This window comes from Eumetopias jubatus, unplaced genomic scaffold (genome assembly GCF_037043125.1).
Source record: "Eumetopias jubatus isolate StellerSeaLion01/CBP00866 unplaced genomic scaffold, mEumJub1_p1.0 scaffold_4, whole genome shotgun sequence".
NCBI classification, from domain to species: domain Eukaryota; kingdom Metazoa; phylum Chordata; class Mammalia; order Carnivora; family Otariidae; genus Eumetopias; species Eumetopias jubatus.
Genome location: NW_028274810.1, coordinates 142268972 through 142295195, shown reverse-complemented (window position 1 = coordinate 142295195; position 26224 = coordinate 142268972). Strand labels below are relative to the sequence as shown.

Here is a 26224-nt window from a genome sequence, read left to right as displayed (position 1 = left end):
GAACCCAAGCTTTAAAGTAAGTGAACCATGTGTGCCTCGTTTATTTTTCAAAGAAACTTCTGAGAAGAGCTTAGAACAATTTTTTCCCACTGAGTGCCATTTCCCAAAGGTACTCACAAAGCAATAAGGTGTAACTGTAATGGCTGCACTGAGTTGTCTTCTGGACAGTGTTAGAAGGGACATAAAGAAGGTGGACCGAGAGCTGAGGCAGCTGCGATGCATTGACGAGTGCACGCGGTGTCTGTGCGACCTGTACATGCACCCCTACTGCTGCTGTGACCTGCACCCCTACCCCTACTGCCTCTGCTACTCCAAGCGGGCACGCTCCTGTGGGCTCTGCGACCTCTACCCGTGCTGCCTGTGTGACGTCAAGCTCTACTGTGTGCGACCATCGCTCAGAAGTTTGGAGAGGAAAGCCATTAGAGCCATAGAGGATGAAAAGAGAGAGCTCGCCAAGTAAAAGAACTTCCTACGATTTTTAGAGTCAGTGTACGAAGGCTTAGGAGTCGCCGGGGGTGGGGTGGTGGAAGGGGGCGGGGGGACGGAACAGTAGACACTGGAACAAACATGGAAAGGGGCTGGAGATAATGACTCGGGTGACTTAGCACAGGTTTCAAGAAAAGAAGGGTAAATGGGTCCATGACGGGAATTGTGAGATTCTCAAAAGCCCGTGGAATGATGTCAATTGGCAAGGTGGTGGGTGGTTTAGAGCCGGAGTGCCAACTTGATAAATAACAGGGCTTTAATGAGGGGAAGAAATAGGGGGTGTCGTTAAAAAGCTATTGGAAGAAGCAAACTAAACATTTTTTTCTGGTTATGAGTGAAGTGATTTGAGTATTTTCGGGCTTACAGGAATGACTACAGAGAAGCAATAACAATTGATCAACTCCTTAATGTTTGCCAGAGCCTTTAAGAGCAGGGGAGCAAACTGAACAACAGAGGCATGCCCTGGGTTTGGTAGGAAAACCCTTCTCCCGTTCCCCAACTCCAGGCAGCCTTAAAATCCATCTGGAGTAGACCCTGTTATGTCAGGCTCCCCCTCCAGCAGCAGCAAAGGTGGTGAACAGGAACTATGGAACCGAGAGTCACAGCGTTCAGAACAGAGTTGAGAGGGCTCTAATCGAACTGGGTAATTTTAAAGCCACTTTTTACAATTTTGTTTATTCACATTTCCTTTGCTGGCCTGGAGAAAGCTTTCCGTTTCTAACTTTCCACTGTTTGCCAGCCAGTCTGGTACAATTGATGAAAACAATGGTTGAAAGCATTGTCCTCTGGCTAAATAAATTTATATGATAATAAACAAATAAACCATACACTGGGACACTAGGTAGATGTAAAGCAGAATGATGAAGCCTTTTACGCGTCGATGTATTGAACGAAAGAGGCAAGAAAAACTACTTAATATGCTACTGCTTTTAACAAGATGGGCACAAATGGTTGATAGATTTTTTTTTGATCGAAATATACTTGACATATACCACTGTGTAAATTTAAGGTGCGTAGTGTTTTTGATACATTTATATATTATGATGATTGCCATTGTGGTGATAATTAGCACCTCTATCATGTTCCATAAAGATCATTTCTTTTTAGTGGTTGGAATAATTACATTCTAGCCCCTTACCAAGTCTGATGATTATAATACAATATTGTTGTCTATATTCACTATACTGTCCATTAGATCGCTGGGACTTATTTACTACTCATTGCAAGTTTCTATCCTTAAACAACATCCTTCCTATCCGCATGGTAGATTAATAGATTAGATGGGTAGACAGGGAGGGAGGGATGTAAGTAGGTAAATAAGTAGGTGGATGGATGGAAAAAGAGAGAGTTGGAGACAGAGACAGACTCTTGATACCAGTGACTGGGATATTACACTAGAAAAGGCAACACGGCAACTATTGTCCAAGTCATCAGTCACCAAAGGTCAGGAATGAACCCCTCTCAATGGTTTGGGAGGGGCCTATTGCGTATAAACTCATCTACACTCAATTTGAAGCAGTTTTTATTTTTGCTCCTCAGAGTATCAGGTTAGGTAAGCTTTGCACACTGAGTCAGAGATTCCTTTTTTAATTGGTCTACATGAAGGGTTACTTGTGAGCAGGCCTGTATCCACTGTCCCTGTGTCTCTGAATCCTTGAATACCCTTGATCCAAGTCCTTCCAGACTTTGTCTCCTGGCTGTCTCTCCTCTCCAGACTCTCCGAGAAGAATGCCTCTCTGTTCTTCACCCTCTGGGCACCCTCCACCAGCCCCAGGAGTCCCCATTTCTTGGCATGCAGTAGACACAACCTCAAGCTGAAGTCTCAGCAGTGTGGTGTATACAAGAGATAATGCTTTCTATGGGTTGTGATATTTTTTTCGACAATGTCTGGGTTTTTGCTGATTTTTTTTTCCTCTGCCCGAGGCAGTATACGAAGTTGGTGATGTCTTTACACGAATTCCCCCATCTCTGAACTGATACCTCTGAGTCCATTCTGGAAATGACCTCGGGCTTACCCTCTTATGTCCCCTCCCAGCCACTTTCTTCCCATTCATACCATCTTGTGAAATCCTCCTATGCTCGATTTCTGACAGCTTGACATTTCACCATCCAGGAGGGCTTAGTGTCACCTGCAAACCTAAATATTCAGTTTTCCTGACCACGGATGAAAATGTTAAACCCTGATCTAGCCCCAGTCCCAGAAGACTCCTACTGTTAGTAATTTTTCTTCCAATGAAATGCCTCCTTTTCCTTAACTCTCACCTAGCTCCCAATCCATGACTAAAGAGATCCAGAAATAGCATGTTGATTCAATTTTTTTTAAACAACCTTTGGTGTGAAACCTTGCCCAAGGCTTTGTGAGTTTAGAAATCATATTCACATGACCTTCTACCCCTTTAAAGAATGCTACCAGTTTGGTTAGGTAGGACATGTCCTTTCAGAAGCCAGGCTGTATTATCCTGAGGGTCTTTGTCCAGCGGGAAAATTCCCTGGTCTATAGCTGCCACGGCCCCATTGGAATTGTTTTCCTGTGTGAGAGTCAATCTGCTCTTTTAATAACTGGTAAGAAGGCTTGGCTGACATTTCTCCCCTAAGTGGCTTGAGCATTCCTGAGTGTATGTTATCTGACTGATGTACGTGTGTGTTTTTAGATTAGGTGTAGGTCCAATCCATTTCCATTGTGTACCTAGCTGCTGCTTCAAAAGACATCTTGGCAGTAACTTCCTTAGTTGAGACTCAAGTAAGTACTTCTGTTTTTTAGATTCTTTAATATTCTCTTTTCCTCCCCAAACTGCCCTTTTCACCGCAAGCACCAGTGGTTCCCCTGACTCTACCTTCTTCTTCTGGATTTGGAGGGACTGCGGGAACAGAGTCTGGCTTCCTCTGTAAGAAGCCACGCCACCAGCCTGTCTTGAGTTTGCACCTGATTCACCACCATGCTTCATGGCCCTCCCGATCCTCGGTACAGAAGGGCCATAAACCAAAGCCAGGCCCTCCTCTGCCCAGTGTTGAGGAGTTGATTCTCTAATAAATGGATGCCCCTTTTTGACTCTGATCCCCGGCGGCGCTAGTCCTTGCAGACAAATGCTTGATTTAGGGCTGTGCTGTAGGGCTCAGGGCTGCGCATTGGGCTCAAGCTCACACCCTTGACTTATTAATACCTGGAAACTCAGACTGAGACTGCGCTTCCCTTCACTCACCCAACTGTCTATGGTTGGTCTGAATCACAGTGAGAAATTTCCTTGAAAATCCCCACACTGGAGGGGCACCATCTTCGGCAAACTTCAAAAATCTGCCCTCTCCTTTCCTTCCTTGTTTTCTTTCACGCTCTAAGACCAAGGTTTTCACTGACTCACTCTTACGTGGTCTGGCTGATGACTATCAGCCTCAGGGGGATCTAGGCTTACCTCCCCAGGCCTAAGCCCTCGGGACGTCTCCCCACTCTTCCAAGCTCTGACCCACAGGGCAGGGCATAGCACTCTCTCCCCCAGCACCCCTGCAAGAGGGGAAGCGAGCGTGGCCCCCTGTTCCTTTCTCCTCCTAATCCTTTCCTACCCCCAGGTTAGGAGCCCAGTCCCCCCAGCGGGGCAGGGGTAGGAATGGCCGCCCATCTAAGCCAAAAGCATGTCTATTATTTGGTTTGACCTTATTGGTTAATGATACAGGACTTGGAGCTTGGTGACTTAAAGCCTTAGGCTTCAGGGAAATCTGCGTATGGTGGAGCCAGGTCCAGCCTGACAAAGAGACTTACCCTTTATTGAGTTCTCATTCAGCAGGTGCCACATTCCATCTTCATTTGATCCTTGCAACATCTTGGCTGTCTTAGAGATGACGAAACAGACTCAGGAGCAATGTTCTTGACCACTAGGAGTTGGGAGAGCCGGGACTTGAAGCCAGGTTGGCCTGAGTCTGGAATCCATGTGCTTAACCACCTGGTCAGTGGCTCTCACAGAGTGGGCTCGGACCAGCATCACCTGGAACTTGTTAGAAATGCAAATTCCTGGCTCCTCCGTGGGCCCACCAAATGGGAAACTCTGGGGGTGGGGCGAAGCCACCTGTGCTTTAACAAGCACCGCCGGGGCCTCTGATGCACCTGCATTTGCTACTCTCAGTATCAAACAGAAGTCAGAAGGGAGGGCAGGGAAGGGGAAGAGGGAGAAAAAAGAAGAGAAAGTGAAAGATGAGTTGCAAAGGGGGAATGGAGTTTAGTGGGTCTTTGGAAGGGGAGTACTTTAGGAGAAAAAGCAAAGTACTCCAAGGACAGCTACAGGAAGGCACACTTCCCTTGGCTCCTGGGTAGAGATAGGCCTTTTTGACATCTTCATTATTTTATTTAGCACCAGGCTGGACCTCATTCATATCTTTGTGAAAGGGGCTGACTACATAGCTCATCGTTGCCGGTGGGGGGGGGGGCGGGTAGGGGAGCAGGTTGTGTCACTTTCAGGAGCTTGGTCGCACACCCCGGAGAACTTCAGCTGCAGAAGGGAGGAGGGCTGGCACACCCAGACACTGTGGGCCACTTGCTTTTCCCTCAGCTTCTCTGGAAGTCTTCTGCAACGAACCAAGGGGCTGATTTCCCTACGTTAACTGTGCTCCAGCTCCCCGCTCATGATAACAACTATAGGAGGCAATCTCCCTTTGCCCAGAAAACCACAGAGCCATGGAAATTCCCTTGCGGGGTGATAGGTACATCGCCAGACAGGAGTCAAGTTGCAAGTTCAGAGTTATAGCTGATGAGTAAAATGTGGCTTCTGCAATTTCTCTGAAACCCACACATCCCCCACCAATAACCCCTGACCGAGAAGCAAAAGGAAGAAGACACCTAACTTGGCCAAGACTTTTTAGGCAATTTCTCAAAGACTCGCATTGGTGAGACTTCTGCTCAGCTGCTGCAGGGGCAAAGGGGCCCGAGGGACAGGGCCAGAGGAAGACGGGGACCTGAGCCACAACAACAACAACACACGCAATTGCACACGGAGACTTAGACTGCTGACAGGAGGAGAAGGATCTGGAAGCTGGCTTTGGCTTGTAGAACTGGCTCCCAGATCCATCTCCTGTGAAGGGCAGGAGGCCTTTGACGGAATCAGGATGGCAGTAGTGAGGGGTCCTAGCAATCCGGCTTGGGCTCCGTGGTCCTGTTTTGTGAGGCCCAGCCCCCTTTACAGCAGGGTTTGAGGTTTTCATCGCCAATGGGAAGGTCTGAGCTGAACAGAAGGACTTTCATTCTCAGCCCATGTCCACACCGTGGGAGGTCCTTGAGAGATCCAGGTGCACCCATTCTGCTCTCTGTTCCACTCTCGGCTTTGGCTGCTCAGGCTTCCAGGCCCTGGTCCATCCAGAGAGGACACGGGGCATTTTTGGGAGCTATTCTTGGTCCATCCAGGGAAGACAGAGTGCGTTTTCTCCTGTTTGTTTTGTTCCACAGATATAAAGGTATTTTTTTAGAAGTCCAGTTCTCTTCCTTTCTCCTTAGTATGGCCTGTGTACGTATCCTGGCACACTCCGGGCATGAGAGATATCTGTGCCCCGGGCAGCCCACGTTCCTTGGGGCTGGATGTGGAAAGGAAGCTGGCTGACTGTCACAGTCCTCTGGGTGCCTTGCACAGTTGTTTCTGTTGGCCTCGGTGTCTTCTAGGAGATTATTCCATTTAATCATTTGCAACTAGCCTCTTAAGGGCCTTGATTTGTAACCTTCAGTATAAGGGCTCACACTTGTTAAACCAATCATGTTAGGGGTCATCAAGTGAAAAATACAGATTCAAAGCAGTATGTATAGCATGATTTCATAAGAACACACGTAAGAATCTACATCTGTATGTAAAAAATACACAGAGAGAAGAAAATCTAACACCAAAATGTTATATGCTATATAGGATTATGGGTTGTTGTTGTTTTTTTACAAAATATTCCATCTTTTTGCTTATCTGTATATTTTCGAAGTTTTCTGCAATGAACTCGTATAACTTATATAACAAAGAGTATAAACAAAATTCAGCATAAAAGGAAAGAATTAAAAAGGTATCTCAAACCGATCATCCAGGTGCAAAGTTTAGATTTGTCAAACTGGAAGAGGTTCTAGAAATTGCACACTCCCAAGACCTTCCTTTGGAGGCCAAGAGATGCAAGAAGATTTGCCAGAACTGTCTCTTAGAACACAGATTTTTTTTTCCTGTTAAGGGATGAAAAGATCATTTCAGAATATTAGGTTGTCTTTGGAAGGATCAACAAATAGAAAAAAGAAAAAAGGACCCTAAGGAAGGCCAAAGCATGTAGGGCTAATGCCAGGCTGCCCAACCTGTGTGCCAAGAACTACTATAAATACTTTTCATTCATTAATTTAAACCTCACAATCCTAGAAGTGGGCTACTCTTATTGTTCCAATTTTACAGATGAGGAAACTGAGGCACAGAGAAGCTAAGTAACTTATCCATATGGCAGAGCCACCATTTGAACCTAAAAACTCTGGCTCAGGAACCTGTGCTCTTAGGTACATGGCTTTCCTACTTCCCAATACATTGCAGGTGTTCAATCAGTGTGAGCCGCTGCTGTTATTTTTTTACTATGAAGGTTCCCACAGGACTGTGAGCAGTAGCAAGGGCAGCGCTGTAGGAACCATGGGGACCTGTGTTCACCGCTCCAGGGGCTGCAGACAGCGGTAGTTACCGACTAGCAATGCAGGGGTGGGGAGAGAGGAGGAGGGAAAAAGCCCGGATTTGTAGTGTTTGCCAATTTCCATAGTGTAAATACCCCACCATGATAGATTTCGAGCTATCAACAGCAAGTCAGTGGATGGGAGGTGGCTAGTGACGGGCACCATCAGCCCTTGCAAGCTGGGAGGACCCGGATCCAGCTCATGGCCCCTCCCAGGGGACTGTCCCTGCTGGTGCCCGCCATCCCGAGTCTGGAGCAGCCTCACAGCAGCAGAAAGAGGCAGGCCCCTGGGGGGCAGAGCTGAGTTGGGGCACTTTGGCCTTGCATTCGTTGATGAAGCTTTCAGGCCGGGTCTGTGGGATGGCCCAGTGGTGGCACCAGTCTTGTGGGTAGCAGGGCTGGGTTCTGAGGCTGACAGACATCTTTAACATGCAGATTTTAAATGGCATATCAATTGGATCCCCTTTAAAAAAGGCTTGAGTCCACATTTAATAGTAGTAATAATGATCACAGTAATAACTAAGCAAGATTTATAATGTGTCGAGGACGGCATTAAGCAAAACTCCTAATCCCAGCTAATCTTCCAAAAGCCCTATGATGGAGGTACTGTTATTATTTCCATTTTACAGATGAGGAAACTGAGGCAAGTTTCCACAATTAATAAGAGAAGGAGCTGGGACTCAAATGCAAGAGAAAGATCTGGAAGGCCAAGCAGCCGACTGCTGTTGGCAGAGGTTTATATGTGGGAGAGTGCGATTTACATGGGAGAACTCTCATTTTTTACTTTATACAATTCTGTAGCGTTTGACTTTCCACAATGACTAGTGTTTACGTTTGCTATTTTAAAAAAATAGAGATCAGGCGCCTGGCTGGCTAGAGCATGTGACTCTTGATCTTGGGGTCGTGAGTTTCAAGCCCCAAGTCGGGCCACGGCTTACTTAAAAAATAATAGTCACAAAAAAATAGAGATCAAAATATTGTTTCTCAAGCTGTGTCTGAGATCTGTGTCTGAGACGCTCTCCTTTTTCTCAATTTCAGACTGAGGAGAACCACAAATAGAATTCTGGCCTCCTCTTGCTGTAGCAGTAACATTTTAGGATCAGTAAACGTGTGCGGCTTTGAGCCTGATCAAGTCAAAGTTCGGGTGAAGGACGGCAAGGTGTGTGTGACGGCCGAGCGGGAGAACAGGTACGACTGCCTCGGGTCGAAAAAGTACAGCTACATGAACATCTGCAAAGAGTTCAGCCTGCCGCCGTGCGTGGATGAGAAGGACGTGACGTACTCCTACGGGCTGGGCAGCTGCGTCAAGATCGAGTCTCCATGCTACCCCTGCACGTCTCCCTGCAACCCTTGCAACCCCTACAGCCCCTGCGGCCCCTGCAGCCCCTGCAGCCCCTGCAGCCCCTGCAACCCCTGTGATCCCTGCAGCCCGTGCTATCCCTGCGGGAGCCGATTTTCCTGTAGAAAGATGATTTTGTAAAGCGTAGGAGCCCATGACTTAGTGGAAATCCCGTACTCCAGCCAGGCAGCTTTTCCAGTGTGTTTCTCCTCCTCTTCCCAATGGCCCGTGGTACTCAAGTCCCTAGGAAACTGAATACATAACTGCAACCCACCGGTGGTGTGCGTGAAAGTCTTTTGGCTCAACCCTCTGTGTGCTCCCTGTACCAGCGAGCGCCAGCTTCCGGGAAAAGATTCTCTCTGGGTGGGCATCCCCAGACACTGTTTTTCCAAGCGATCCAGTGCGATGGCCTAGCTCAGAAACCAAGCTGGTAAAGCAGACAGGAAGACTAGTGAGGTTGAAAGCAAGCACTTTGCAAAGCTACAGCAGTGGGGGAGCACCGGGGTGCAAGCTCTGCCCAGGAAATGGGCTGGGGGTTTTACTCGGTCAACAGGTCCGAGTGCAAAAGGACGGGAGTGGGGGGATGCACGTTCACGGATTTAGGGTGGGGTGTTCATAGACAGCTTTTCCTTTCTCAACATTTCTATGATTTGGGGGGGAATGGCAAGCTCTGGTTCAGGCTGGTTTGCAACCTCCTTGTGATTTATTTCAACTGTCTGCTTTTCTCAAGCCCTGAAACTTCTTGTAGGCACAGTAGTTCAGTTCAAAGTTCATGAGTGAAAAACTACAGCTTTCACAACATGCTAGAGTATCACGAAATGATAACCTAGTTCACCTGAAGGTGGATCCTCGTGGACATACCCATGAGCCATCCATGATCGCTGAGACAGAAGTAAGTGTAAAGGAAGGAGGGCCTGTTGGGAGGGATCAGAATGAGACACGGGCCAGTTTTCGAGCTGACTCCTGGAGGAAATGTAAAACCCTCACGTTTGCACAGTGTTCTTTCAACGGTCTCCGCTACATGTGGATTAAAGCAGTGATTCTCAGCCTCGACCACACATGGGAATCACTTGGGGGAGCTTTAAAAATATGGATGGCAAACCAAAGGAAAAAAAGAAAAGAGTGAAAAATACTTAAAAATAAAAAGGAAAAACAGGACTTTTTTAGAAAAGAAAAAAAATACTGATGCTTGGGTCCCATTTCCAGTTTCTAATGTAGTATAGATTTGAGGTGCAGCCTGGGCATCAAGACTTTTAAATGCCTCCCCAGGTAATTGAAACATGCAGCTAAGGTTGAGAAACTCTGCATGGGATCTTAAAGCTCTCCCAGCTTTTTTTCTTTAAAAGCTTCCTTCAAGTTCAAGGTTAAAGAATATTGATGGTAATGGCAGACATATTTTGCTTTCAATTGAGGGAAGTAATGGCCCTCTAAACAGGTGGTGAATAAAAAACACTGAACATCTCAGAAATTTATTACCTAGGAACCAGGTATAAATAAGTATGTCTGTGGGTACTAAATTGTAGAGTTACACTTAGAAGTGTCTTGCCATAACTTGATTTATAAATATTCTAGTTTCTAAGTTACAAATTTTTGAAAATGATTTTGAAAAAATTTCACCCTGTGGAGTCAAACGGAATCCCACGTGGGTCTTAGACAAACAGGAATCTCTGTCCTCTGGAAGGCACCACTCTAGGGCGCTGCTGGCAGCTCTTCACTCCTTCATTCCCCCACTCACCTACTCACCCTCCTGTTAACCCAGCAACTCATTCATTCACCCAGTGAGTCTTGATTTTTTTTTTTTTTAAGAGGACGGGGGCGGGGTGGAGAGTAGTCTGAATTGGGTTATGAGGTCCCCTGGGCAGAGTATGTCCCCTCAGCCATTGAACTCACTTTGCTGGCCGTGAGTCTATTCCAAGCTCCAGCTAAGGAGGCATCAGCCAGGCCCCTCCCCAGGGGCGGGGTCCATGGTATCTCCTGACCCATCTGCCCTCACACGTGGGGAGCCCCGCAGATTTTATGATTTTAAATGCCAGGTACTGTGCTCTGCAGCAGGGATGGAGAGAAGAAAATATCCCTTTCACAAATGCCTCAAATTAAATTGAAGGAGGGGTAGAGTGGAGGGATTGGGAAAGAAGGGAATGCCAAAGAAACTGAATTTACGAGGGCTAGGAGAGGCCAGAGGGGCCTTCCAGAGCTTGGGACATTGTTGATGTCACTGCCTTGCAAGATGCTTCAGGGAAGCCAGAGGCCACCCCTCAGCTCAGAGGCTGGCCTGTGGTGGGTTGGTTGTCCGAGTCTGCTCATCACCCTCACAGGGAAAGACTTGATATAAAGGCAAATGTGTATCAGCTGAGTACCTGCTATGAGCAAAACATGATGCCAGGAGCTATTATCAAGGAGCAGTGCCTCTCCAGGAGCTTCTCCTAGCCAAGGCAAGACTAACATCCGTGATATAATTGCCAACACACTTGACAGTGTGGAATCAAGAACTAAATTGTATGGCGTAGGCGCAAAGTGCCTTCCGTTCACAGAGGAGGGCTGGGAGGTGACCAGGGCAGGGGAGGCAGAGCTTGGGTGTGGGTCTTGTCTGCATCCTGGAGGGAAGGCAGAAAGCAGGGTTCATTCCATGTACTAACCAGGTTCCCGAGAAGGAGGAGAAAGTGGATGTGAGGGAGAAGAAACTTTTGCTGTTCTCAAAATTGTCTTTCACTGGCCAAAAGGACCCCCGGGGCTCAGACAGCTCTGCAGCTCTGAGTACAACTGAAACACCCTCCTTCATCCACCAGGTTGGGCGATGGGAATGGCGGGGAGACTCTTGAGTGGGCAGAGGTGAGAAATTGGCCCAGGGGGTAACTGAAAGATGAGGGAGCCTCTGAGCTGCTTCACTGTCCGGCATGTTACAATGAAAGGACATATTAATATACCACCTTCTAATACACGTGCTGGGTAAATATTAGAGAACTAAAGTTGGAGATAGTAGTTACACTTCTTAGTGAACACAGGGTACAGTCTGGAGCCAAAGAGCTGCTTAATAGCATTATACTTAAAAAGTTTCTCAGGTACAGGATCGAGGGGAATCCATCCCCCCTGCCTACCATGTACTGTTTGAGTGCTTTCTTTTAAAACTCATGTAGTGTTCATGATCCCGGAGTTCTGGGATTGAGTCCCGCATCGGGCTTGCTGCTCAGCGGGGGGTCTGCTTCTCCCTCTGACCCTACCCCCTCTTGTGCTCTCTCTCTCACATAAATAAAATAAAATCTTTAAAAAAAAAATAGAACTCATGTAGTGTTCTCTAAAATGACATCGAAGATCCTCAGTTGACTGTTCTTTAGCTGTAAAATAATCTTATTTACAAATTGTTCATGTCCCCAGAACTGGTGCAATTAGTTTTAAATGATCTCAACTTCTCTTCCCTACCCAAAAAGTCCTCTTTCTCTGTCTTTGTCTCTCTGTTTCTCTTTCTCTGTCTCCCTCTCTCCCATACAAACCTATGAGTGTCACAGACTGGAAAAAGTTGGGACACTCCAATTTAGCCTTTTGGCTGAAGACATTACGCTGAAAATTAAGGTAAAATTGATCTGAAACCAGAAGAAACTGTGGGTTTGTAACCAGAGGGCGGGAGGGATGGTCTTGCTGGGTGACCTAGGTGAATTCAAGCAAAGTGTGTAGGGTTGTTGGCATGTATCATAGCAAGTTCTCAACAGACTCTTAGATGAGTCACATGATTTGTGATCATGGGAGGAAGATCAACTCAGAAGTTACCCTCAGGGAGCAACTGCTTTCCATGCTGACCCAGAAGCACTTCTTTCCAGTCTGCAGCTGGACTTTTAGTATTGGTTCCTCTCTCTCAAATTATAAAACAAAAATGAAATACATCACTGCTTAGGCCTCTGGATGTCTAAAAATTTGACAATGAGACGTAAGTACTCTTCTCCCTAACCACTCCCTAGTTCTGGTACCAGTATTAGTCACATGGAGGTCAAAAACCTTGGCGGATGTAGCACTACGCCTTGAAGGCTCATAAACCTGGCTTTTGACGGGTGATGAAGCCCGTGATTCCAAGGCCTTGGGTGTGCTTCAGAAAACATGTCTGTCACAGGAAGAGTCCTAGAACCAGGATGCCAAAAGGGTGTTCGAAATCCAGCATTCATGTTCTGGAGGCAACTGGTCCACCAGTTAGAACATCTTCCAGTAGGCCATCTTTCTCTTTGCTCAGTAGAGAGCTCCCCCAGAAGCATGAACATAAACCTGCATGGTTGGAATAACTTCTGCTTTAGGTAGAATGGGGACCACTAAACACTGGAGTACCTGGAATTACCAGTCTGGAAGGTTCTGGGGGAAGATACCCCTCTGTTCAACTCCAACTTCAGTGATAACTGCATTTGCACACACTAAGGAAAATGGTCTGGAAAGAGTCGTGCCCTGGTTTGTCTATTTTTTATACTCATGAATTCATAAGTAAGAAATTCAGACAGGGCATGGCTAGAATCTTCTGGAGGCTGCTTCACTCACTATCTGGTACCTGGGCTGGGATGACTCTAGGGTTGGTCAGCTGGTCAGTGATTTTAGATGAAAAAATCTTACAATGGTGTAGAAAATGTCATCATTATACATGTAAACAAGTGCTTTTATTGAAAGCAATGCAACAATATTAAACAACCATAATATTTAGCATTAAAAATATTTCCACTCACGGAACACTTGAAATTAATACTGCATTAGAAAATTCTAAGAATATGGTCACCATGCCTGTGAAAACAACTACAGTCAAACACAAATTTTGTTTGCTAGTTTTCCCCCCCATATGTTTGTGGTTATTAAAACCATTTGAATTGAAAATGGATCAAGGTTTAGTGTTGCTTCTATAAATATAATGAGGGTGTATCCCAGATTTTCCAGGACAGCCCAGATTCCAAATGACCATGTCCCGGTTTGGGGATGGAAGGGTGTGGGCCATGCGTCTTGCCTGTGTGTGGTCAGGGTCTCCTGATTGGGGTGTTAAGGGGCTGGGACAGATCGTTCAGGTAACAGCAACAGAGTGAAAGGGCACAACAGCAAAAAAAAAGGTATTTGAACCAAACTGGCAGCCCTTGAAGAAACTCAAAGGTGGCGGGAATGCCCGAGACCAGCATGTGTCAAAACAACTTGATAGATTAGGCAACTGTCTTGGAAGAGGAAGTTGGTTTTCCTGAGTCAGCAGCTTAATCACCTTCCAGTATTATCAGGGTCAAATATTTTTAGCCTTCAGGGCCTGGTCAGGGGTTTCTGAGGTGGATCTACCTCCTAGGAAGGGGTCGGTTCTGGAAGAGTGGGCTCATAGTGTCCATCTGTGGGAGCAGCCTTCGTTCCTTCTTCGTGTGAACCCACACAAGGACACGCTCTGTGCCCAGCAGCCCAAGGGAAGCAAGGCAGGATGCAGAAATGGTCCACAGCCAAATCTTTGCCTTTGAGGAGTTTTCATTCCAGCATGGGAGACACATAAAGTGGTAAGTTTTAATTACACCTTATCAAGGATTCCTACTGAGACAGAACCAAGCACTGAGGGGCACACAGAGGACAGAGCCACTAGCTGCGGGGTAGCTGGGGTGACTCAGGTGAGCCACTGGGCGGCGGCTCTCACACAAGCCCTTTCTAAGTCCTTTTTCCCCTCAGTGGATGAATGAGAGGACTAAGAATTGTTCCTCCTTGGTTTGTGTGAGTTCTTCTGAGGAGCACCCTTATACTTCCAAACTCCTTTTGCTGCCTTCCCTATCTCCTGCCCTTTACGGACCTGTCAGAGTCCAGGCAGGAAACTGAGCCGAAGATCAGCTGGGGTTTTTTAAAGACTTAAGGACTAAGGAATGTTGATGCCTACTGTTAACTACCAACAGAGGGAAGCTGCTCTCAACCTGACCTGCAGAGGCAGGGAAGAAATGGGATCACCGGTGCCCAGATGACATCTGGAGCCCTGGACGAGGGGCTATAGAAGGGTGCAGCTGCTGCCAAAAGGACTGTCCAGCAGGTGGGGTGTGAGAGAAATAAAAACTTACCTCTCTGTCCTCCCGACTTCCAGTTCCGTGACAGCGCATCCCATTGGCGAACCACAGTGGGAGACCAGAAGGTAAGGGAGCCCGGTGATGTGGTCCAGTGAGGTTAGCCACCCAGGGCTTATGACCAAATAGAGAAGACCTTAAGGTGAAACTTTAGAATTAATGGAAAATAACGAACACTCTCTTCTTTTTTCTTTCCGCCTTACCAGCTTGCCCACAGGGCATCATGCCAGGCATTGAGGAATCAGGAATCAACAAGTCAGACCTGGCTCTTCATTTTATGGAGCTTATAGTCTAGGAGGGAGACAAATATGGAGCATACAAATAAAGGGATACAGGAATGGGATGGATGAGCTCAGGGAAACAAACCCAGGGTCTGGTTTTGATTCTCCAAAGTTGGCCACATAGTTCCTTGCTCCTAGAATTACAGTGTCTAAAGAGATCCCATGAAAACTTTGACTTAGAGCTGATCTTAGAAAGGCCACATGATGGACCACTCGGAATTTAGAGGCAAAATGCTTCTCAGCCCCATAGTCACTATCCCCCACGTCCTCTGTTATTCTTTAGCATTTCTACCCCTTTTGCTTAAACTTACTCACTCTTCCTTAATATGTAACAGAAAAGAAATTCAGGAGGATGTTTTTTAACCTTGGGATTGTGGAAAACAAACAAAGCAAGATAGGGTTGCCAGCGCACAGTGAAGGAGACCATCAACAAAGCGCGACAAGGCAACCTACTGAATGAGAGAAGATATTTGCAAATGATATATGCAATAAAGAATTAATATCCAAAATATATAAAGAACTTATACAACTCAACACGAAAAAAAACCGGACAATCTGATAAAAACTGGGCAGAGGACCTGAACAGACATTTTTCCAAAGAAAACACACATATGGCCAACAGACAATGAAAAGATGCTCACTATCACTAATCATCAGGGAAATGCAAATCAAAACCACAATGAGATATCACCTCACACCCATCAGGATGGCTAGTGTCAAAAAGATAAGAAATAAGTGTTGGCAAGGATATGCAGAAAAGGGAATCCTTGTGCACTCTTGGTGGGAATATAATTGGTGCAGTCACTGTGAGAAACAGTATGGAGGTTCCTCAAAAGATTAAAAACTGAAAATACAGGGGTGCCTACCTTGCTCAGTTGGAGGAGTGTGCAACTCTTGGTCTCAGGATCATGGGTTTGAGCCCCACGTTGGGTGTAGAGATTACTAAAAACAAATAAATAAACTTAAAAAACATAAAAAATAAAAATTGAAATACACTATAACCTAGAAACTCCACTTCTGGGTATTTACCCAAAGAAAATGAAAACACTAATTCAGAAAGATATGTGTACCCCTATGTTTATTGCAGCATTATCCACAATAGCCAAGATATGGAAGCAACCCAAGTGTCCACTGGTAGATGAACGGATAAAGAAGAGGTGTATATATACAATGAAATATTATTCAGCCAAAAAAGAAGGAAATGCTGCCATTTGCTACAGCATGGTTGGGCCTAGAAAGCATTATGCTAAGTGAAATAAGTCAAAGACAAAGACAATGATTCCATATGATTTCACTTATACATAGACTCTAAGAAACAAATGAACAAACAAAAGAGAACAGAAGCAGACTCATAAATACAGAGAACAAACTGGAAGTCGCCAGAGGTGGGGGTGGGGAGAATGGGCAAAACAGGTGAAGGCGATTGAGAGCTACAGACTTCCAGTTATAAAATAAGTAAGTCACGGGGTTGGGAAAGTGCCGCATAGGGAATATAGTCAACAATTTGTAATAACTTTGTAAGGCGGCAGATGGCGACGACACTTACGGTGAACATTTCATGATGTATAAAAATCTCAAATCACTATGTTGTAACCTGAGACTAATATGTATGTCAACTGTACTTCTATTTTTAAATTTTTTTAAAATAATTTGATAATACCTCAAAAAAAGAAGAAAAAAAGACAGGGTATCCAGAAGCCATAACAAAAAAATACAGATATATTCAATTACATTTTTAAATATTGAGGCAAAGATCATAAAGTCAATAGAAAAATAATAGGCTAGGAAAAAAATAGCTGAAATTGACAAAGTATATATCCTTAATAGACAATTTGAAAAGCACAAGACAAGCAACTCAAAAATGGACAAAAAAGAATGCTCATAGCAGCTTTATTTACAATCTCCCCAAACTGGAAGCAGCTAAGAGGTCCTTCAATCGGACATCAAATGGATAAACAAACTGTAGTACATCCAAAGAATAGGATATAATTCTGTGATAGATACATATATTTTTAAAAGTATCAAGTCACAGGGGTACCTGGGTGGCTCAGCCAGTTAAGCATCCAACTCTTGATCTCAGCTCAGGTCTTGAACTCGTGGTCATTTCTGATCTCCAGAATTGTAAGCACATACATTTGTGCTGTTTTAAACCACTGAGATTGTGGTACTTTGTTAGAGCGACAAGAGGAAATAAATACAGGGTCACAGTTAAGATATCCATCACTTTTACTTCAGTATTTTGAGTTCCTAAAGAGAGATTTTTATGGGGTAAAAAAAAAAAAGTAGCCCATTGCGCTTAGTGCAGAGTCTGCTGGAGATTCTCTCTTGCCCCTTCCCCCTCTGCTCCTCCCCCGCTCACATGCACTCTCTCCCTCTTAAATAAATAAATAAATAAATAAATAAATACATAAATAAATAAATAAATAAATAAATAAATAAAACCTTAAAAAAAAGGTACCCCAAGTATCTCAGATTTCAGCTGGGGAGAAGTCAGTCCCATAGGAGAGAAGTGTGAAGAAAATCTTTAAAGATCATAAAGTTTGTTGAGGATGGCAGTGATCCTCAACCCTGGCTATGCAGCAGATCAGAATCAGCTGAGGACACTTAGAACACTCCTCTCCGGGGGGCGGGGGGGTCTCACCCAGGCTCACGGGGAGACATGCATGAGGACGCTCACTGCAGAACTGCTGGGGCCGGAGGACAGCTAAAGGCAACACAGGTGTCCATCTCTAGGAGATAAAAAGCAAAGTGTGAGGGATACTGTGCAGAAAGGAGAAGCCGTGAATAGATATTCATATGTCAATAAAGACAGAACCTTAAAACATCGTATCGAGGGGGGAAAGGTGAGAAACAATGAAATTTATGAATCTACATTAAGAACACAAAGACCTAAAGAACATTACACATTTATAAGCGTATCTGCACACTTAAGAACATATATAAAGCCCATGGGGTACCCTTGGGGAGGGGCGTGAGAGTAGGGATCAGTGACCAAGAGGTCAAAGGAAATAAAAAGCGAGGCTCTGTGAATAACCCGGTGCTGGTAAAATGGTACACATGACAGAGTCTGACCAATTCAGTTCAGCACCTGGGCTCCAAACCAGGAGAAGAGAGGATTTAGATTAATGAGATCCAGCTCAGGCCTGGGGCTTGGTCATTTTTTTTTTTTTTAAGATTTACTTGTTTGTTTTAGTGAGGGAGAAAGAGAGAGAGAGCCTGAGTGGCAGGGGTAGAGAGAGAGGGAGAGGGAGAGAGAATCCCCAGCAGACTCCGTGAGGAGCCAGAGCTGGGCTCAACCCCACAACCCATGAGATCATGACCTGAGCGGAAACCAAGAGTTAGCCGCTTAACCAACTGAGCCACCCAGGCACCCCAGGGCTTGGTCATTTTTAAAAACTCCAGAGATGATTCTGATGTACCTCCAGGTCTGAGAACCTGAGGCTCTTGCTGAACACAGGCAGTTCTGTGAACAACCATCTAGAGAGGAGGAGGCTCGGGAGAGAAGGGGAGGTAGTGGGGGAGACACGGACCCAGAAAATGGCAGCTCTTGTGTTAGGATGATGGCATTATGGGAAATCCCCTTCCTGTATCTCTATACTACTCTGAATGATGTTACATTGCTTTTATGTATTTCCAATGCCATTGACTTTTTTGTTTCTAAGTAGTTCAGAGTTTCTAGGGAGAGTTAAGGGCCATGAGGGAACTCAACAGCCACTTGAGATTTTAAAGCTCAGACTGAATAGTAGCAGTTGCCAAATTTAGCAAAAATCAATGTTAAAGTGCAGTTGAAACAAGAGTTAACTCTTTAAGGTAGGAAGAAGTCTTAACAGTTATACTTAAAACATTTATCCTTGTACGTAGCATTTCACAGTTGAAATACAGGAAGGATATTTAATATTTGCTATCTAAATACATGATATACTTATAAAAAGCAAAGTGAGTGTATCGAATGGGGAGAACAGATTAGGCTGGGTCCTCCCAAAGCAGATGTGAGATGATGAAAGGTGCGAGAAAGTTATTAGGAGAAACATCTGTGAGAGGAAACTCGAGAGGGAGCCGGAAGAGGCTGGGGAAGCCTGCCTTCAGACCATAATGTGGATCCGGCAGTAAGTGATGGAGAGACGGAAGGAGGGCACTCTGCAGGGCATGGGGGGCGGGGGTGGTACTGACTAAGACTGCCTGGCAATCTAAGGAAGGATTGCATGCCTGTGAGGGAGTTCCCAAACCAGGCGCCAAGTAGAGGAGACCACGCCCCCTAGCGATGAGCCAGCTCCCTCACTGGCTGGAAGCATCCTTGGGAGGCGTGGTCTTACTGTGAACACGTGAAAGATTTCAGAGCTGGCCTCTGAGGTTGTTGGTCAGTTGCACTCCCTGCAGTATGAGTGATGCCTTCTCGTGGCCACCACTGGCATCCTCAGTTTTGTCCACAAGTGTTTGTGAACTAAGCCTAATGTCTATGCTTGGACTATGGAAATGACATCATTCTTGGAGTGGTGGCACCTCTTATTTAGCGAGGGCAGTAACTAACAGGAAGAATTTAAATTTTTTCTAGGACTTGCCTGAAACTTTCACTCAGCTTGTCTTTCGTGATGACAAGATCAAGGACCATGGATGGTACAGGACAAAGACATGTAATAGAGCTGCTCCAGGGGAAAGATGGCAGGGGTAAAAGACTGGGTCCTGGGCAGGAGAAAGAGATATGGTGAGATTCTGGAGATTGGTGGCTTTCTAAGTATTAATAGACCTGGTCCTATTCTTACAACTGCCCAGAGAATATAGCAGGGCTGCAGAGGACCTTGGGTGCTCCCTTTAAGAATATCAGCACTGATCATCCTGAATCAAAGACGATAGGCCTTGCCTTGTTGGCGCGCCATGTTGGCCTCCTGCATACTATGCAACATTAGGGAGAGGGTTGGAGCACCAATAATGCCTGGAATTGACCTTCCACCCAATTTGGCAGGGTGGAGGCTTGGAAACTGAATTTGATTCAAACAAAGTAAAAATGTGTTTTGTCTCTGGCACACCCATATTTATGGAGTACGAGTCATTGCACTTTCATACTTCTTTTTCATGTGGGTGGTGGGAAGTCCATTTTCAGTCATTTTGAGGGCACCCTCCTCTTAGGGTTGTACTAGGGGCCGGGGCACAGAGGGTTGAGAAGTCTTTTGGCCTGCAGCCTCTGTTGTGCAGCTTTGCCTCGGCCCATCTCTGAGGATAGAGGCATCTGAGTGGGTCACCCATGTCCGGTGTCCTGCCTGTGGTGGGCTGTCCCACTGAGACCATCTGTTGCCTCTATCCTGCTCACCAACACCAGTGTTTCATACTGCTTCCCAATGCTCAAACCTACCACATCAGAATTACAGTAATGCTACCGAGAGTAATGCAACTATTAAATTCCAAATTTTCAGTAGCTTGGAAAATAAGTTTATCTCTTGCTCACATAAAAGTCCGGGACGGGAATTCTCTGGTTGGCAGATGGCTTTCAGGAACCAGGGGCCTTTCATTTGGTGGCTCCTCTCTCCTAGAGCCTTAAAGTTCTCCAGACCCACCCAATGGCTTGTGCATATATATGAGAGAGAAAACAGAGGAATACATAAGTTCCTTCACCAGGGGGCGCCTGGGTGGCTCAGATGGTTGAGCGTCTGCCTTCGGCTCAGGTCATAATCCCAGCGTCCTGGGATCGAGTCCCGCATCGGGCTCCCTGCTCCTTGGGAGCCTGCTTCTCCCTCTGCCTCTCTCTTTCTCTCTCTCTTTCATGAATAAATAAAAATCTTTAAAAAAAAAAAAAGTTCCTTCACCAGGAAATGCCACAAACTTCTTCTACTCATCATCGATTGGCAACGAGTCACGTAGTCCCCTCTAGATGTAGGGGAGTCTGGGATATGTAGTTCCCAGCTGCGCAACACTATAATATGGAAGGGGAATGTGAGGGAGCCTGAGTCTTTGCCGTACAAGTAGCCAAGGCTGTCACACCTTCCACAGTCCCAGTTCTAGCTAATAACCACACTTCCTACTTCTCTGGAAAATGGAATCATTCCGGGGGCGCCTGGGTGGCTCAGTCGTTAAGTGACTGCCTTCGGCTCAGGTCATGGTCCCAGGGTCCTGGGATCGAGCCCCGCATCGGGCTCCCTGCTCGGCGGGAAGCCTGCTTCTTCCTCTCCCGCTCCCCCTGCTTGTGTTCCCTCTCTCGCTGTCTCTCTCTGTCAAATAAATAAATAAAATCTTTAAAAAAAAAAAAAAAAAAGAAAGAAAGAAAATAGAACCATTCCGATCTTTCCTTATCTTCCTACCACCAAATCCGCCGGGATATGTAACCACACTCTCTGCCTTCTCTCTTGTCACAAGTGTAACAGGATGTCACATGGTCCTTTCCTTGTTGTCCACATTTTGATTGAAGACGGACAAAAAACAATGCCATAGGCGCTAAGTACTCCTCAATCCTAAAGTGGAGGACTAGTCTACAGTGGAAGGCAGCCCCTAAGATAACTCTTCATGGGCCTCGTCTCCTGGGATTCCTGCATTTCTGCAGTTGCCTCCTCTTGAGTGTGGACTAAGCCTAGTGATTCACTCCTAATAAACAGAATACTGTACAAGTGACGGACGTCATTATGAGATCAGGTTATTAGACTGCAGCCTCCGTTGGGCTCCCTTGCTCATTCTGAGTTAAGCCAGCGGCCGTGTTGTGAGCTGCCCTATGAAGAGGCCCACCTGGCAAAGAACTGACATCTCTGGCCAATAGTCAGTGAGGACCCAAGGCCTGTCAACAGCCGTGAAAGTGAGCTTGGAAGTGGATCCCCTCAGTCAAGCCTTGAAATGACCGCAGCCTGAAACGACATCTTGATTGCAGCCTTGGGAGAGAGCCTAAGCCTAAGGCACCCAGCTAAACTGTGCTTTGCTGACTCACAGTATATCAGTTTGCCAGGGCCGCTGTAACAAAGTCCCACAGACTGGGTGGCTTAGACGACAGACGTTATATTTATTTTCCCACAGCTCTGGGGGCTGGAAGTCTAAGATCAAAGTGTTGGCAGGTTTGGTTTCTTCTGGAGCCTCTGTCCTGGGCTTGCAGATGGCCACCTTCCCTCTGTGTCCTCACATGGCCTCTCCTCTGTACCCAACAACCCCTGGTACCTATCCCACTTCTTCTAAGGATGCCAGTCATATTGGATCATGGCCCACCTTATGACCTCGTTTAATCTTACCTACCTCTTTAAAGACACTATCTCCAAATCCAGTTACATTCCAAAGTACTGGAGGGGTAGGGTTTCAACATATGAATTTTGGAGGGACACAGATCAATCCTTAACACACAGTAACTGTGAGATAATAAATGTTTATTGTTTTAAGTGCTAAAAATTGGGGTAATTTGGTACACAGAAATGGATAACAAATACAAACACCTAGGTGAGACTTTCTAAGAGACTGTGACGCTGTCTCTGCTCATAACCGCCCCCCCCCCCCGCCAAGCATCTCCAAGAAGGCTGGGGGTTCACTGGTCGTGGAAGCAGGTGGTGGTGAGGCTTTCCATAAAGAGAGATGTATGTCAGTGTGCTGAGCTGTGCACCCCCTTAACCCACATCACAGGAAGGGAAGAAATACATTCACCTCACCCTAACTAGTGTGGGAAGTGATGGGGTTCAGGACATGCTGCCCCAAAATATGGCACCTTGGCATGTTAAGAAGAAAACCACAGGTCCAAAATGGAGTCACTGGTGCTAGGACCATACCACCAAACCACAGCTTAATGACTAATGTAATTGCTGTTTCAACCTTTCCCAGGAATGTAATCTTAACTAGTCAGTCTGGAATTTCCTGATCAGCACGTGAGGTGATCCACCTGATAAGAACCCCTCTCTCCCAAGATCTAGTGCCGCTCTGCTAGAGGGAGGTGACTTTGCCCAAAATAATCCTTTTGTTGTTGTTTACTTCTTTGTCCCACCTCTGCTCTGCCTTTTAAAAAACCCTTCTGTCTAGTACAGCTCCTTGGAGCTCTTTTCTGTTTGCTAGGTGGGATGCTGCCCAATTTGCAAATCATAGAATAAAGTCAATTAGATCTTCAGATTTATTCAGTCGAATTTTGTTTTGTTTTTGGGGGGTTTTTTTGGGTGACAATGAAAGGAAACCTCATTTAGAATGGAGTCGGGAGGCCAGCAGGGGGAGCCCTCACACCCTACCACTCCACACAGTCAGTCACAGACCCAACAGAAGGCCATCCCCTAACCCTGGCACCTGGATACACCTTTATTCTCCGAGCAAGAGGAAGAAAGGCTTTCCTCCTCCCCAGCAACAGCCCAGCCAATGAGACACTGTCCCAACAAAAAGCCACTGCACTTCAAACTCCCAGTTCACTCAATGGACTTTTGGGTTATACTAGCCATCCAGTTTCTCCTTTCCTCCATAAAAGAGCATTCCTCACCTTTGTTCTCCAGACTTGCCAATGGTTTTGCCTTAGCTTATTTGTCCTGGATTGCAGACTTCCGCTATTCCCGACTAAACTCATTTTTGCTGGTAAAATAAGTGGTATTTTTATTCTTACGGTTAACTTTTTTTAAAACAGAATATTGGATATTTTAAGCTGGAGGTGTATGAGAAAGCAGCAGAAGCCGGAAGTTCACTTTGACCTGCCCCTGCCCTTCTCTGAATCGGTCCTAAAACCCTCCTGTGAGAGGTGCCCTCCCTACAACCGGAGGAAAGGAGCATCCTAGTATCTGAAGACAATAGGGCACTGTAGTGGCTGCAAATTTTCCCTTCTTCCCTACTACAACTCCTTGGCTGGCCTAATAATTAAATTGAAATAAGACAGATTAACAAGAGGAAAACAAACAAAAGTTTAATAACATGTATACCTCCAGTATACATGGGAGAGACCCAGGAAAATGAGGGAACTCTCCAAAATGGCTGAAGCCATCACCTTAAGTACCATCTCAAGCTAAAGACAAAAGAAGATGTTGGGGCAGGGAGTCTGTTATGGGAGATTTCCAGGAAAAGCACAATGAACAAGGATAAGGTTGCTATGCAGATTTAGTCTATCGCCTTCTTCATCAATAAGAATTTCTAAACATTTAGTTATCCTGCTCTCCATCTTACAGACAGGGAGGCGCCCTTACTAATGGAGATGCCTCTTCTAAATCTAAATGTCCCTTATGAAAGGGAAATGTCTCAGTTTTCAAAGCTTCTTCTGTGTCTGCAGTTTCTTAAAAACAACCAGCTTAAAATAATCAGTATGCCAAAGAAGCATATCTTGGGTGGCAAAGTCTGCTCCCCTTCAACACCAACAAGAACCCTAATAAACAGGTCTCACCCACCAGTTCATGACATTTATTTCGTACTCCTCAATCTATCATATTTCTATACAACTTCATCTATCCCACTCTTCATCGGACGTGGCATAAAAACACACAGGTCTTCATTTCCTTATGAAGGCTCCTATGTCACGTAAAACTCACCACAAATAAATCTGTATGTTTTTCTCCTGTTCGTGTCTTTGTCAGTTTAATTTTCAGACCTAGCTGGTACCCTAAGAGGGTCAAGGAAAACTTTTTCCTTCCCTACAGAAGCTTTGAGAGAACACTTGGAGAGTCTGAATTGTGTCCCCTGGATTTGGCAGGGGAAGAGTGGCTGGTATCTGACCCCACCTGGGAACTCTAAAAGGGAGGGTGGCTCTCTTGAGGGTGGCTCTACCAGGCTACAGATTTGAGAGGGCAAGAGGTGAGCATCTGAAAAGTAGCAGACCATGCCACCCCCAATATGCCACTTTGGTATAAGTATTATTTTGAGCTAAAGGCAATTGAGAAGAAGCAGATACAAGAAAAGCTCCCTGCCCTCCCCCTATTTGCCTAAAAGCAGGACATTTGTAAATGTTTTCCCCCTGCCCTCTCTACCAGGAAGGACAGAAGTTAATCACTGGAGATAACTCTAGACCCTCATAAGCACCAAATGAGTCTACGTAACAAACCTTACTAAAAGTAGCCTTTATTTCCCCATATATTTGCTTTCCCACAATTTGCCATTGCTGGGAGCTCAAAGTTCTTTTCCTTTGTCTCGTCACTTCTCTAAAACTTTCTTGTTCTTTTGTCATGCTGTATAAGCCTAAGTTCTAACCACCCCTTTGAGTTACTCATGGCTGAGTGCTCCCCATGCAAATGTACGTTACTAAACTTCTATTTGTCTTCTGTGATTATTCTGTCTTTTGTCAGTCTAATTTCCAGGTCCCTAGCCAAAGAACCAAAGATGAGCAGAGGAAAAAGCTCCTTAAACTTGACTGCTTATCACGTCACCTAGGCCTCTTGTTAACTTGTAGATTCTGATTCAACAGGTGAGGGGATCCTAAGTTCTCCATTTTGGACAGGTGACACCTGGGCTGCTGGCCATGGCCCGCACTGACTTGGAAGACAGTAAGCGGAAAGTGGGAGGAGGCACCCCCAGTGGGTAAAATACCCCTAAAGATGGAGAAAGAATAAGTGGTTTCCTGTCTGCACCCTCATGAGGCTAGCCAGTGCCATAAGCTGGGAGCAAGTCAGATGAAGTGGTCCCTGCCACCATGAGTCCTTCCCAGGAGCCTCAGTTCTGTTGCCGCTCTCCAACTCCCAAGGCTGCCGCCCTAAATCTGCCCTCCTTCTCCAGTAAGATCAGTTCCTCTCTCTGTTAGAGCTTCCCCAGCCGCACACCAATACACGGCTCTTCTCTAATAAAGCAAAGCAAAGCAAAGCAAAGCAAACCCTTTCTCTACCCCCTGCCCCCTTCAACCACAGTTCCCAGTAAAATTTCCACATTTTCTCCACTTCATTGCCCTACATTCATTTAAAAAAAAAAAACCACATACACACATTTAAATTGGGAAATATGTATACAAAGGAAGGTAAAAAAAAGTTTTTTTGTTGCTTGGACAAGTAACTAGTTTCTCTGAGGCTTCTTTTTCTTACTGTAGCAAGGATACAGCCTTGCTGTGTTTTGAGAGCACTAAATAAAATAACTTTGCCAAGTATCAGAGGCACAAAGTAGGTCTTCAATAAACTACCTTAGGTAGTTTAAGGTAAGAAACCGGCCCAGCTTCAGGTAGAGCAGGGCTGGCATTGGCCCAGGCAAGTCTAGGCATGTCCCTGGGATTTCTCTCTGCCTCCCTGCCCCCATCCAGTCCCATCAGCTCATGGCCTCCATTCTCTGTGGTCTGGGCTTGAGCTGAGGATTGCAAAATGGAATCAGCAAGGAAAGGGCAGGAATGAGAGGCCAACAGACCTTGTATTCTACCCCCCAGCCCCCAGCAAGCTCACTAAAGCACAATCTATCCCTCAGATCCCAGGGGTCTGGTAATTTCTTGATCTCTCTCCTGTTAAATAATAAAAATTCAACTGAGTAAATTTTAAAGATAATAATTGGCTTTACTGAATGATTCATGAATCAGGCCAGCATCCCATCTAGCAGATCGAAAGAAGCTCCAG

The 26224-nt window shown here is 45.7% G+C and overlaps 1 protein-coding gene and 1 non-coding gene across 2 annotated transcripts; one reads left to right on the top strand and one right to left on the bottom strand.

The window, feature by feature from the left end:
- Positions 1–139: 139 nt before the first annotated feature.
- Positions 140–8617, top strand: ODF1 (outer dense fiber of sperm tails 1). Its single transcript, XM_028111104.2, has 2 exons — positions 140–456; positions 8176–8617. The coding sequence occupies exons 1-2, from the start codon at positions 140–142 to the stop codon at positions 8615–8617; spliced, it is 759 nt and encodes a 252-aa protein (XP_027966905.1).
- A 1692-nt stretch (positions 8618–10309) lies between these two features.
- Positions 10310–10558, bottom strand: LOC148164613 (Nuclear RNase P). The gene has a single exon (XR_015768141.1).
- Positions 10559–26224: the final 15666 nt, after the last annotated feature.

Bases quoted from the DNA above. Each gene is read 5' to 3' on its own strand.
- ODF1 (XM_028111104.2), top strand. From the start codon at position 140: ATGGCTGCACTGAGTTGTCTTCTGGACAGTGTTAGAAGGGACATAAAG. The intron at 457-8,175 runs GTAAAAGAACTT...TCTCAATTTCAG, and splicing joins GAAAAGAGAGAGCTCGCCAA to ACTGAGGAGAACCACAAATA.